At 42.5% G+C, this 15,302-nt stretch overlaps 1 protein-coding gene across 11 annotated transcripts in view; it reads left to right on the forward strand.

The window, feature by feature from the left end:
* The window catches only part of LOC122812836 (protein 4.1-like), a gene marked incomplete at its 3' end in the record, with an annotated part of 3,376,257 nt that overhangs the window by 1,922,475 nt on the left and 1,438,480 nt on the right, over positions 1-15,302 (forward strand). For all 11 annotated transcript variants that reach the window (XM_044084885.1, XM_044084929.1, XM_044084895.1 and 8 more), the window contains 1 exon segment: positions 11,639-11,791. In XM_044084885.1, coding sequence (XP_043940820.1) covers positions 11,639-11,791 — 153 coding nt within the window.

The raw sequence follows: 15,302 nt of genomic DNA on the forward strand, positions 1-15,302 counted from the left end.
ACATAAACAAGCAGGGGGGCACACATTCTTTCCCTCTTTGCAGACTAACCATGACTTTGTGGTACACAGCATTGACTTACCAAGTACATCTGCAGGCACAATTCCTGCCAGGAAAGGAAAACACTCTGGCAGATGAACTAAGCAGAAACCTCATGGATCCCCACGAGTGGCAGCTGGACCCACAAGTCTTCAGCATGATAACAAGGAAATGGGGATGCCCGGACATAGATCTATTTGCCTCCCCTCACAACTACCAACTAAAAAGATTCTGCACAAGGACTTATCACAGACAAGTATTGAAAGTGGACACCCTATCTTTCAGCTGGAAAAACCTATCAGTATATGCCTTTCCTCCACTGCCTCTCCTCCCCAAGGTACTCCTAAAGGTCAGACAGGAGAAGTCAAAGATGATACTGATTGCCCCAGACTTGCCCCGCCAGTACTGGTATCCAATCCTAAGGAACTTGTCTCAATGCCCAGCTTGGACCTTACCTCAAATACCTCATCTACTGTCCCAGCAAAACAATCGTATCCTGCACAGCCAACTCAGTACTTTAAACCTGGCAGCATGGCAGATAATGTAGTCATACAAAACACACCTCTCAGTAAAGCTGTGATGGATGTCATTTTGGAAGCCAGAAGGCCTAGTACTAGAAAATCTTATGCTGGAAAATGGAAGAGATTCTGTGCTAGGAACCAGGCACAAGGAACTGATACAGCTGTACCAAATATTCCTCAGATTTTGCAATATTTAACCGAGATGCTGGACAAAGGCGTATCTTTTTCATCAATTAAAATTCATGCCTCTGCCATTTTGGCTCATTACAATACAGAGCCACCAGTCTTTTCTCATCCTTTATTAAAGCAGTACCTCAGAGGAGCCAAAAACTTAAGGCCTCCAAGGAGATCACCAATACCTGCATGGGACCTCAACTATGTCTTGGAAAAACTCACCCTGCCTCCTTTTGAGCCAGCTGCTATGGCTGATATAAAGTTTTTATCTTGGAAAACAGCTCTGCTCCTAGCAATAACTTATGCAAGACTGGTTTCAGAGCTACAGGCACTCATGGCTGTGGAACCTTTTATCATTTTTTATCCAGACAGGGTCTCTGAGGACAAAACCAACATTTATGCCTAAGGTGGTGTCCAGTGTGGCTCTTAACCAAACTATTCATCTCCCAACTTTTTATCCAAATCCACAACAAGGGGGAGAGAATTCTCCATTCTTTAGACGTATACAGACAGCTTAGATTCTACTTGGACAGAGCCAAAGTTTTCAGGAAGACAGAGCAATTACTAGTGGCATATGCTGCAGGATCACAAGGAAAGGCTATCTCAGAGCAGACTATTTCGAAGTGGATAGGCCACTGCATTCGTTTCTGCTATTTACACCATGGCAAGCCAGTGCCTAAGGGCATTAGGCCACATTCAACCAGAGCTGCAGCCACTTCAGCAGCCTTTTCCAGAGGAGTACCAACCAAAGACATATTAGAAGATGCTACTTGGAGTTCAGTGCACACCTTTACAAAGCACTATCATCTGCCACTCTACTCTAAATCCAGGGCAGGCTTTGCCACTGCAGTTCTGCAGGGCCTCATAGCTGCTCCTAATGCTGTTTAGCCCCAGCCTCCCAACCATAGCTTTGGGACTCTACCCAAATATAATGACTGCAACAGTCAAACATGAAGAACATAGTACAGTTGTGTACAATTACCATAAATGTAGATGTTCAAGTGTATTCACTGTTGCAGTCCAGGTTACCCACCCGGCACCCCCCTTTTTTTCCACTGGAACTTTTCTTTCCTTCTCTGATTTATACAACCTCTGTGGTGTATTTGCTTGTAGATGAAGGTAAAGTTTATATTGGTGTATGTATTTTTATATATGTATATACATTTTGGCTACCCTTTTAGGGGGCACCTGACATCTGGGGCAAGAAAAACTGAAGAAAATGGCATCAGCTGCTTCTTTTATACCCCTGACGACCTGACGTCAGGGAAGTGGTGACAGCAGCCAACTCAGGACCCAAGACTTTGGAATTCAGGCGACGTTGCCAGCAGGATTACCCAAATGTAATGACTGCAACAGTGAATACACTCTAACATCTACATTTATGGTAAGTGTACACAACTGTACTTTTTCTTCCCCTCCCATTCCTGTAAACAGAATCCCAGATGTTCCAGCCAATCTCAGGGAACAAGCAATCGTAGAGGTCCACAGATTGCTAGAAAAAAAAGTCTCATCCAACCAGTCCCAGCAGACCAAGTTGGATTCGGAACTTACTCAAGATTCTTTTTGGTACCAAAGAAAACAGGGGACTGGAGACCTATCTTGGACCTCAGCAGACTCTCAACCAGTTCGTAAAGAAAGAGAAGTTCCAAATGGTCACGCTTCAGTCCATTCTTCCCTTCCTAGGGAAAGGCAATTGAATGTGCTTCATAGATCTCAAGGACGCGTACTATCACATAAAGATGAACAGATGCTCCAGAGATCATCTGCGTTTCCAGCTGGGAGCCAATCATTACCAGTTTCGAGCCCTGCCCTTTGGTCTTAATACAGCCCCCAGAGTTTTCACCAAATGCATGGCAGTGGTCACGGCTCACCTGAGACGTCTAGGATTCCAGGTGCTTCCATACCTAGACAATTGGCTCCTCACCGCTACCACCAGGCATCAATTGACTCAGGCAACACAATACACTCTGACACTCTGCCAGCAATTTGGCATTACAATTAACTTCGAAAAGTCTGTCTTATTGCCATCGCAGCATACCGTTTTTATAGGAGCAGAGTTAGATACCTCAACTACCACTCTACGTCTTCTTATCGAAAGAGTCTCACTTCACCAGCACGTCAGCTCACTGGTGTCAAAGAACAAAGCTACAGCAGCAGAGGTCTTGAAGGTGCTAGGTCTGATGGCGGCAGCAATCCTGGCTATACCACTTGCAAGGATGCATATGTGAATTCTTCAATGGCTCCTCTTTGCTGTGTGGTCGTACCAGAAACTACCGATGCACCACATGATTGTCATCATGGATTCTTGCAAGAGAGACCTTCGTTGGTGGTTGACGTCTCTTCATGTCACAGTTGGAAGACCCTTTGTCGCCCCCCCCCCAGTAGCCACTGTGACCACGGAGGCTTCCCTGATAGGGTGGGGGGGGCATTTACAGGGAAAGACTGCCCAAGGCACATGGACAGATCTAGAATCATATCTGCACATCAGTGTTCTAGAGTTGAGATCAGTACTTCTGGCGTTGCAGTACTTTCAGGACTCTCTCCCTCTAGGAACTATTGCAATTCAGACGGACAACATGCCAGTAGTCTGGTACTTGAACAAGCAAGGCAGAACCAAGTCTTACCCCCTTTGTTGAGAAGCCCTCTGGGTCTGGCAATGGGCTGTGTCGTCCCAGCATTTTCTGTTAGCAACGCACATCGCGGGGAAATCCAACGTGATAGCAGACAAGCTAAGCAGGGCGATATTGCTCCCTCACAAGTGGTCTCTCAAACAACAGGTTGCGGAGTTGATTTTCCACAAATGGGGCCAGCCTTGCTGCGACCTCTTTGCCAGCCACATCAATTCAAAATACAGAAGCTATTTTGCCCTAATACCACCTCCCGGTCATCCCCCGAGAGATGCACTTTTACACGATTGGCCTCCGGGTCTCCTTTATGCATTTCCACCCTTCCCATTGATACCCAGATTTTTACAGAAAGCAAAATAGCTGGGAAGGACTGTTATTCTCATAGCCCCCTACTGGCCTCCACAGATTTGGTTCCCGTTTCTCCACCATCATCTGTTGGAAGATCCATGGATCCTGGACCCAGTTCCGGACCTTCTGACGCACCCATCAGGGGACCTCCATCCTTCACTGCAGTCCCTGAAACTGACTGCTTGGCTAATCACTTCCCCTAATTGCCAGGCTTCATTCAATTTCAGAAGATACAAGACAAATTCTCTTGTCTTCTCACAAGCCATCTACCAGGAAATTATATGGCAGTAAATGCAAAAGGTTCTCAATTTGGGCCAACACGCAGAAAATTGACCCTTTCCGAGCCCCACTATCATCTATTTTAGAATTCTTGGCAAAGATTTTTAAGGAAGGGGCAGCAGCTGCTACAGTTCGAGTCCAGTTAGCTGCCATCTCAGATTTTCTCCTTGGGTTTGGTGGCTCAAATGTTATGGGCCATAAATTATCTAAGACTTTTCTTAAAGGCGTTCTTCACATGAGACCTCCTATCAAAATTCCCTATTCTCCCTGGAATATAAACTTTATGCTGTCTCAAATTATTCTTCTCCCTTTTGAACCAGCATCTTCTTGTGATCTGAAATATTTATGCTGGAAAACAATTTTTTCTTGTGGCAATTACTTCTGCCCGCAGAGTGTCAGAATTTCAAGCATTATCTATCAGACCACCTTACATGATTTTCCATGCTGATAGAGTATCTCTCAGAACAAACCCCTCATTTTTACCTAAAGTCTGTTCTGAGTCAGATATCAATCAGGTCATTGAGTTGCCAGTCTTTTTTCCAACCACTCTAGCAAATTGGAATGCATGCTGCACAAACTTGATGTACACAGACAGCTCAGATTTTATCTTGACAGAACTAAGGATATTAGAAAATCAGATCAACTTTTTGTATCCTTCTCAGAAGCCAGAAAAGGCAATCCAGTGGCTAAAACAACCTTATCTAAATGGTTATCCGATTGTATATCCTTTATGAGAATGCGAGCATGCCATTAACACACAAACCTAAGGCTCATTCTACCAGAGCAGTCTCTACGTCTTCTACTTTTCAAGCTAAATTGCCCCTTGACAATATTTGCGCTGCAGCCACTTGGTCTAAGCCACATACCTTTATCATGCATTACAAAGTAGATAAGGCTTCAAGGGACAGGTCTTCCTTTGGTTCCACGGTACTGAAGAACATACTCCCATGAGCCACCCAAGATTGAGGGTGCTAGGGACTCAACCCATCAGTGAGAATAAACAGCGAGATTTAACAACTTCACATAAAGAAGTCATGTACTTACCATAACGTTCCATGTGAGTTGTTTATCTCACCTTTATTCTCACACCCCTCCCTCCTTCCCCCTCCTGGCTGACTGTTGACTTAGAGGCTAGTACCATCCTGGTTATTCAATATTTTTTCTTCCGCTTCGGGAAGTTTTCTTGGTAGAAATAAATAAAAGGGTGTGTGTGTATATATATATATATATATATATATATATATATATATATATATATATATATATATACACACACACACACACACACACACACACACACACACACACACACACACACACACTGTTGCTCACAGCAAACAAGATCTGAGGTAATTCCAGCAGTGCATTGTGGGATAAGGTGCTTGGTCTCGAGCTACTGGCAAACCTTGAGCTTTGCTATCGGACGTGTCGGAGCTAAGGAGCGGCTCCGAACCCATCAGTGAGAATAAAGGCGAGATAAACAACTCACATGGAACGTTATGGTAAGTACATAACTTCTTTTTTTAAGCCAAGCTATGCATCCCAAATTTCTGACAAATTCTGGTACTCTTAATAGTGTAAGCCAGGGCTTGTGAGGTGAAACATTTACAAGTGGGGCCTGGTAGAGGAACCATTTAGGCTGCCTGTGTCCATTAGAGATGTAGGTGCTAAATCAGAAGTGATTTGTCCAAGATATACTTGAATTGGGTTAGGGAGGAACTCTGCTTCGAGTGAATTGGAGCCTGTTCCAGAGATGGGGTAGTCTGTAGGATACATAACTGTCTGTTCAACAGGAAATGTCACAGACAAATTTAAGTCACTAGAATGGGTAATGGTGCTGTTGCTTTTGTGAATTTGCAGGGAATACATCACAGTGTGGTCTGATATTGCCTTTTATCCATTTTGTCACTGTTGCTAAAGATAGCCAGCTGTCTGGCAGCTGGATGAGAGGACTAAAGCTATGAGCAGTTTGACAGGTTGCTTCCTGTAATCCAGGGTTTAATTCTTTCAACCTTTGTTTAATATCTGTGTGCTCTGCGGCCGTTTGGAAACTAGGATAGGCTCCTCACTGTGCTCTCAGGTCACATGCCTAGTAACTACCTATAGGAAGAGGCATGGCATATGTCATGAGTGTAGCTCTTGGCTAGGTGGTTCACCCTTCTAAAACATTTGTGGCTCCACCAGTCACCTTGTCAATTCACAGCAAGTTGTTAATCCTACAGTAATGCACAATTACTCACCCAAACCTCTAATCTGTTAAAACAGCATTTCATATCCAAATTTCCCTTAATTTGCATAAATGTAACCTCAGCTGTCATCGGAACAAAGGCCTACTGGAGTCAAACCAATCAACAAAAAGTAGCTTAAGTAAATACATACGTATATGATTTCAAACAGCTAAAAGAAGCCAAGATGTTTGCCACCAAAAAGTCCATGTTTTCCAAATGGACAAGTTTTTCATATTGGTGCATAGACAAAAGCCTAGGTCCGGAATAAAGTTAGTACTTCAGATCAATTTTGTGAGTAATGCTGTCTTGGTTTATTGCTCCTTTAAGGTACTGACGTAAAAAAAGTACATGATAGGTATGATTCCTTTTGAAGTCTCCATGATTAGTTTTAACTCCTGTATGGGACTTAAATTTTGTGTCCGAGAAACTAACATTACCTCATGCTAAAGTATGCATTTTGGAATGCTTTTTTCGTGGTTGCAGTAATTTTCAGCCAAAAGGATTTCTGGACCACAGGCTTCAATATTTAACAAAAACTGTACACAGTAAACAGTTTATTACATTTGCTAATCAGGTAGGTGAACAAATCCTAGAACCCTTTTCACTGAAGACCAAAACCTCTTAGTACGTACTTACACACAAAGAAAAATCATGTTTTGTACAAGGTAAGCACTTTATTCAGTTTCAGCTATTCTTGTTTTAAGAATATACCCTCTTTTATGTCTGATGTGATTACTGAACCTTCTTTGTTCAATTTTCTACTTTTTTCTTCAATCCACTCAGTTGCCTGTTTTCCACCCTAAACAGAGGAAACAATGGCAAATGAATTTTACATACCACTGATGTTGAAAGACATTTCAGATATGTTGAGAAGACTAAATCACTTGGTCTTATTAGCTGTTTGTCTTTTTTAAAGGAAGACAGTGTTGCTTAGTCACCATACAGACCCTTACTATGTTTTTTTTTTTTTTTTTTTTTTTTTTTTAACTAGGACAGATATAACAAAACCCTGGGTAACTGCTACTGCTGCAGCTGGCTGTCTTATCTAACTGCCCAGTGCATTTATAAGTCATCTTGTATATCCATCCACATTTTCCAAGCATTGCACATTGGATATATAGTCATGTCTTAGCGCAAGATTTGTTATGGCTGATTTCATAAACTGTCAGCTTCTTTGCTTAAGAATTCTGGACAAAGCCAAAAACAAATTGGGGAGGGGAAGGCCCGAAATTAGGGACAGTTTTTAAATATTACTGTAATTCACTTAAAAGTAATAGAACAAAGTTTTGTATCAGCGTGTATTTTCTGGACAGTAAGAATTATGGAACTGTAGTGTCTGGCATTATTGACTGACTGACTAATTCAGCTTGACATCAGGTATGGCTTAATGCTGTGAGAGTATAGAGCAAGAATTAGAATGAAGGACTGTAAATAGCAGCCCTGGTTCAATAAGTTACTGGCTGGCCGGTGTCTAGTTGCCCAGCCTGGGTTACCCGGGCTAGCTCTGTTGAGCGAAAGCTGGACATGAAACCAACCGACTTGCCAAATATGAACTGAGAATTGTTATGCTTAATGTAGGTTCACTGACAGGATGCAGCTTGGAAGTGGATGATATGGAGGAGGCTGGACATCCTGCGTATCCAAGAGATGAGATGGAAGGGAAATGCAGCAAAGCCACTTGGCTTGGGATCAAGAATCTACTCTGGTGGGGGACAGGCTACAAATGGTGTAGGAATTGTGGTGAGAGAGAGGCTTCAGAAGGCGGTGAGGGATATCATCAGGATTAATGACAGACTCTTGGCAATCGGACTCCAGTGTAATGATAGGACAGTATTCATAATCTCAGCCTATGCCCCACAGCAGAGTTGTGATGGTGAAGAAAAGCGTGCATTCAGACAGCAGGTGCAGGATCTACAAGATAAAGCAGGGAAACATGAATTGGTGTTGATAACTGGTGACTTAAATGCACATATATGGACAGACAGCGCAGGACATGAGGACTGTCTTGGTCCACATGGGTGGGGCAACAGGAATAAAGAAGGAGAAGCCATTCTATACTTCTGTCTGGCAAATGGCTTGATAGTAGCCAACACATAGTTCAGAAAGAGAGACAGTCACAAGCTCACATATAAGAGTAACCAACATGCAACTCAGGTAGACTTCCTCCTTGTAAGGTAAAGGCACTGTGGTAGAATCCATGATTGCAGAGTCATCCTCAGCGAAACAGTCGGCCCACAGCATAAACCACTAGTTGCCACAATCAGCTGCAAGCAGTGGTCAGAGAAGGCTCTAAGGTCAACAGAGACCAGGCTGAAGACCTGGAAGTTGACTGGAGAAGAAAGTACAACAGTTCAAGAATTTACTCGGGGCTTTAACACCCCAAGAAGAGGAGAAAAATGGGTGGAGTTAGAGTGGCAGCACCTAAAAACAGCATGATTTAGGACTACAGAAAAAGGTATGTGGCCGAGACCAGGTATGGAAGTAAGGTACATAAGGAAAGCTGGTGGTGGAATGCAGAAGCCCAGGAAGTCATCAAAAGTAAGGGGGAGTGCAAGAAGAAGTGGGCGATAGAAAAGACTGACCGGGCTAGGAAGGACTACTGGTTGGCTAACAAGCTGCAATAGCAAAGTATAGGGCATCGGAGGCACTCTACCAACTTCTGGAAAGTGACTCAGCAAAGGGCACAAAAAAACTATACCAGGTTGCAAGGCAAAGACAGAAGGATAAAGAAGATAGGCAGACACCCTTCATACGGGATCCCCAGTAACAGCCTGCTCACCAGTCCACAGGACATCAAAGACAGATGGAAGGAGCATTTCCAGCAACTTCTGAATGAAGAAAACTCCATAGAAGCTGTACTGCCCCCAAAACAGCCTACGATGAGAGAAGAGGAGGAGCCCACCTTAGAAGAATTAAGAACAGCAGTAAGGAAGATAGGGAAAGCAGCAGGCTCAGATTAAGTCACAGCAGATATGTTAAAGATGCTGAGTGAGACAGGGGAGAAAGGGCTCCTAAGGGTAATAGTGAGGAGAGAATGGTGTATCCCAGATGACTGGAGAATAAGCATATTTGTACCACCGTACAAGAACAAAGGGGGAATCCACAACTGTGTGCAGTACAGAGGCATCAAACTCCTACCACATTGCATGAATGTTCTGGAGAGAGTGATTGATAAACAGATACGCAGAGTAAGTAGAATGTAAGATGGAAGATGAGCAGTTCGGATTCAGATCAGGATGCAGCGCAATTGACCCGATGTTTGCATTGAGACAGGTACTTGAAGCTAGAGATAAGAGAGTCCAACTAGGCATTCCTAGACTTGGGGAAGGCATATGACAAGGTTCCAAGAAAGCGGATCTAGGCAGTACTGCAGTGGTTTGAAGTCCCAGAAACATTGGTAGAATTAGTGCAGTCTGTGTACAAGGACCCAGTAACTCGAGTACGAACAGTGTTTGGCCTCACAGAGGGGTTCCCAATGGGAGTGGGTGTACACCAGGGTTCAGCTCTGAGCCCACTGCTATTCAAACTGGCAGGTTGGAGGGGACAGATCAACAAAGCTGTTGTATGCAGACGATGTGACAGTATGGGCAGACTCTGAGCTAGAACTTCAGCAAAGGATAGGAGAATGGAATGCAAATCTGATGGCACATGGGATGAAACTAAGCACAGATAAGACGGTGGTAATGGCAGCAAATTGGGGAAATCGGAAGAAGCTGAGAACGGAGATAGAAGGGAAGATAGTGGAACAGGTAAACAGCTTCATGTATGTGGGAGGGGTGGTTGAGGAGAAGAGTAGTCTGAACGAAGAGGTCAAAGCTAGAATCAGAGGAGCTGCAGCCAAGTGCCATAGAGTCTCGGGTGTAGTCTATGACAGAAGAATGCCAAAGAAGCTGAAAAGTAAGGTGTACAAGACAGTGGTGTGACCAGTACTACTGTATGGTACAGAAACCTGGGCAGTAAAGGCAGAACAGTTGAAGAAGCTGGAAGTGATAGAAATGAAGTGCCTGAGAAAGATGGTAGGCTGCATACTGTGGGACAGATGACGAAATGAGGACATAAGAGCAGAAGCCAAAGTAGCTCCAGTTGCAGAAAAGATCAAGGAGAACAGAGTATGGTGGTTTCGGCAAGTGTAGAAAATTAGAAGACAATCTGGTGAGGATGATTTGGGACAGACAGGAAAAAGGTAAGAGCAAGTGAGGACATCCAGCAAAGAGGTGGACGGATTGTGTGAAAGATGATCTGCGACAGGCATGAGTGTTGAAGAAGGCAAGAATGTGGCACTGAATCGAGAGAGTTGGTGACAGTTAACACAATACCCAGACCCCGTGTAGAAGAAATTTAGAAAAAGGGGGCTGATGATGAAATATTTTTAGAATGCAGTTCAGAATTTAGAATAATGCAAATTAGAAATACAGGTTTCTTTATTATACAAATACAGGTTGCTGTATTTTATAATTTACCTTTTGTTCAGCTCATTCGTCAACTTTAATGGAAGAGCACATAGTATCTTTTTTTTGTATTGCTTTCTTAATTTGAAAAAACACACTCTCTGTTTTGTGACAAAATAGAAGCACATTTTATAGTAATATTTACATTTTTTTTTAACTCTGATAGTGTTGGTGCAAAATGTATTCTTCACAGCTTTCCAAGGTGTGCACATGTGCTCAGAATTTTATCACATCGATAGTGTATCAATGTTGTGCATATATTAATTTATATCTGTGATGTTATGTAATACACATGGGGGTAGTATGTGAGGGACCTGTAGTTGAGCATTACACCAGGAATTTTTTAAATCATTAAGTTGAGAAAACTATTTTAACAACATTACAGAAAAATATCTTTGATGGGGATGCAAGCACACACCACATATACTTGTACCTGTAAATATAACTCTAGCATTGTGCAACCTTGAAGAGGAGTTGAAACTTCCTTACCCTTACATTTCCCTGATCTCAGTGGTATAAGTGGCCATTCATCAACATACATGGGAGTTCAAGTCCTGTTTCACTCCTGCTCGAATGTGACAGTCACCATATATTGCACATGTTAATGCAACAACTATCTGTTTTGATGCACAGTAATATTACATAGTATGGTGTTTACAGTTGTCACTGCTTCACTGTCCCTTTTCTTAGTATATTTGCTGCCTGTTACACCTGTTTAAATAGCATTTTACAGTTATTATTTTGGTACTGCTTTGTTGGATCCCCAATTAGATCTTACTTTTCATGTTTTCATCAGTAACAACTTATATATATATATATATATATATATATATATATATATAAATGCACAAGCCGTTGCTGTTGTAAATAAATTGCATTCTTGTTTAGTATGTATCATTTGTTGTTATAACTGAAAAAAAAAAAACTTACTGTAATCACCATTTTACCTAACCTTTTTCATTTTTTGTTTTTGTAGGACTTGGAAGGGGTGGACATCTTATTAGGAGTATGCTCTAGTGGCCTTCTTGTCTACAAAGACAAACTGCGGATCAACCGCTTCCCCTGGCCGAAAGTATTAAAGATTTCATATAAACGAAGCAGTTTTTTCATTAAAATTCGACCAGGAGAGGTAAGGTTAATGAATTCACAGGTACACAATATAACTTGATCCATTCACTTTTAGCATTGCAGTGTTTCCTTAAAGATCCTGACATCTGCTTTGTTACATTAATATCATCTCAGCTTACTGTTCTGTTTATTTTTAACCTCTATTGATTTTGTGTGTTGAAATGCAGTGAATCACTATCCTTATTTTTCATTCCTCTTCTTCAACCTTTGCTTAATTTTCCAGTTTCTTTGTATTTGATTAATTGAAGAAAGCCAGCAGCTCTTGCATTTATCTTGTTCTGATTTGTTTATTAGAGTTGCTCTTTAACCTGCTTAAGGAAACTATGCTATGATTAATAAAAAACATTTACTGGACAGAGCTTATGGTAGCTTAACAGTACTACTGCCATATTTAGTCTGTTTTGTTCATCTTTTATAACCTACAGACCTTTTTCAGACTCTGCCCAGGAGCACTCTTCACACAAATTAGGCAAATCTAGCCATACAACTGTTTTTGACAAATATGTGTTTATATGTGAACAGGTTGAGGTACTGTAGGTTGCGGAGAATCACAAGGGTGTAATAAAATGTCCAGATCCTATTTTTTTATTGCTTTGAAGAAGAATGTATTTTTGTAGTAGATTAAAACTTGTGATCATATACTGTGCAGGGCTGCTTTCAGTCTGTTGTACTAAGCAGTTTTCTTAAAGCAAAAGAGAGCATGGAACAGTACTCCCCCAGTCTTACTGAAAAAAAGTCATACTTTCATTTTTTCCCCCAGTCTTACTGAAAAAAGTCATACTTTCTTTTTTTGATAACATGTCTGTTGGTCTTAAGAAGACCATTCCTTGTGTATTACTTGTTAGAAACTCTCTTGCTCTCTCCCTTTTTTATTGCTGCTATTACAAAAGAACTTGGCATTTAGGCCAGATTTATACTCAAGCTGCCTCAGAGCATAATCTAATGATTATGACTCTAGTTTCTTTTGTCAAAAATTTTTGATATATTAAAGAAAAAAAAAAAAAAGTATGTGATGGTGTTGCAAAGGATTGTGACATCAGGACCTTAGATAAGGAAGTACCCAGACAGGCAAATAATTTTTATTTATTTATTTATTTTACATTTGTTGACCGGGATAGTTCGACTGGATATATATCCATTTTCAGGGAAGGCCTGGGGAGAAAAGCTCCAAGATAATAATATACATTGAACATTTATTAAATGCTAGTTTCAAGCAGATTACAGTTATAAGCAATACTAGCATTTAGAACATATAGTACTAACTTGTTATAAAACACTTTACAAAACATAACATTATTTTCAAAGTTATATATACATAACATTACATTCAGGTTTAAGACACATTGAGCAGCAGTTATACAATTGACTCTTAACTGAAATGGAGTGGTAGAAAAAAGTTAGAAGTAGTTGAAGGTAAGGCACCTAAGAAGTATAGAGAGGTAAGTAGTCAGGGTTAGTTGAAGGACATAACCAATGAATTTTGAAGTGTTTCTTGAGTTTGTTTTTGAATTGAGTTAGTGAGGGTTCTAGGGTCAAGTCAGCTGGGAGTCTGTTCCATGTTTTTCCAATCGAGTTGGCAAACAGTCCCCAGCTGAGTAGTTGGATTTGTATGTTTGAACTAGGAGTCTAGTGGATGATCACAGTGGCCGGGTGCTGATGTGGGGGCTGACAATATTTTTTAGTGCAGGTGTATTTTCTGGTTGGTAAAGGACTTTATGTGCCACTATTAGCTGGTTAAACTGCAGTAGGCTTGGCAGTTCAAGCCATCCTAGGCGATTTAGGTTGTGACAGTGGTGTGTCTGGTAAGCTGTGCTAGTAGCAAATCTGGCAGTGTGGTTATAGCAGGGTGATAGTTTATTAAGATCTGTTTTGTTTAAGTTGGAGAATAGAGGTGAGGCTTAGAGAATAATTGATAGTAGATGGTAATGGGCAATTGTAGATGTGAGAGTGTTCAATCTCGCCTTTGTTCTTACACATGGGTTCGGAGCCGATCCTCGGCTCCGTGCCGGCCGACTGCAAGCTCTGCATCGAGAAGAAGCTCGAGGACATCTAATACCCACAATCCCCCTCTGCCTTTACCTCAGATCTAGTTTGCCGCTGCTGCATACGCATCGCTGGAGACTAGCTCGAGGCTGTACAGATAAGATATTTATCTATTCTGTTTAAATTTCAGAAATTTCTTTCTATCTAGTTACTTAAAGTATAAAAGTAGGTGTGTGAGTGCATTAGAAATTCTCGACACTTAGAATAGTTTAACTTAGTTAACTTTCGAGTTTAGAGTTTTTCGGGGCCTACCCCTTCTTGGACTTGTGACTAGAAACTTGTTGTAGTCTTGCCTTTAGGCAGTTATCGGATTTGACTTTTTGACTAAAACTTGTGGTAGTCTTGTTTTTAGCTATTATCAAACGGACTCTTATTCCCGGATTTGACACTATTACTGGATTGGACTTTTTACTGGACTGGACTGTCTTTTCATTTGTCAATATGTCTGAAAAGATGAAATCTGGTTTTAAACGTTGTCAGTGTGGCCAAAAAATGTCGGTCACAGACAACCACAGTTCCTGTGTCTACTGTCTTGGCCCTCTCCACTTACAAGAGGACTGCTCTATTTGTCACTCTTTTAGTGGGAGGGTCATGACAGATAGGCGCAGGAAACTGATGGATAGAGGATTGCTGAAACCCTCTTTCCAGGAGGCTCTGGATGCTTCAGACCAGGCATCCAAGTCTTCGAAGGGGTCGAAGGCGTCGGAGCCAAAGTCATCGGCTCCGAGCTCTTCGAGTCTAGTTAGATCACCGGTTCCACAGACTTCGGGGCCGAGTGTTCAACTGTTGGCAGTTCCCGAGCCTCGAGTCTTGGAACCGGTGACGGAGCTCCCTCCACCGACTCTGTTGAGGTCGGCTCCTTCTTCGATCCCTTCGACTCGTTCTTCTAGAGCCCTTTCCGACACTGACGTGGACCGTGTGGTGCAGAAACTTATGGAGCATACGGCCCTGTCCAAACTTATTTCGGTCTCCTCTCAGTTGATGTCGAGACTTGAAGGCCTGCCACTATCTCCATCTGTTCCTCCCCCGAGACCTGTTCAGTCTTCGGAGCCGGAAGAAGCTGACCTGATGATTGTGGAGCCCTCGGTGCCAGAACCGTCTTTTTCTCGGTCGGCACCGTTTACCTCGACTCCATCCGATCCGATACCGGAGTCTCGGGGCCGAAGATCTGTCCTTGGTTCCGGGACCGAGAGTCGAACCGATGTTTCGGTTCCGACTCTACCTCTCGGGGCCTCGGCACGGATCGATTCGGTTCCGTCCTCGGGGTCGGTGCCTTCGGCTCCTGTTTCGGGGATTCTTCCCATTTCTTCGGAACTGGGAGATACCTCGACTCGGGACCCGGGGGCCTTCAACCTCATGAGGAAGGTGTTGTCTACCCAGACAACCACATCAGCAGGTACAGCTTCTCCTCCCCGCAAAGGACCGTTATCCTCCTCTGCACCCACGGCCACGTCCAAGCGTCGGGCACC

The sequence above is a fragment of the Protopterus annectens genome, chromosome 1.part1 (assembly GCF_019279795.1).
Source record: "Protopterus annectens isolate FY-2018-M chromosome 1.part1, PAN1.0, whole genome shotgun sequence".
Classification (NCBI taxonomy): domain Eukaryota; kingdom Metazoa; phylum Chordata; order Ceratodontiformes; family Protopteridae; genus Protopterus; species Protopterus annectens.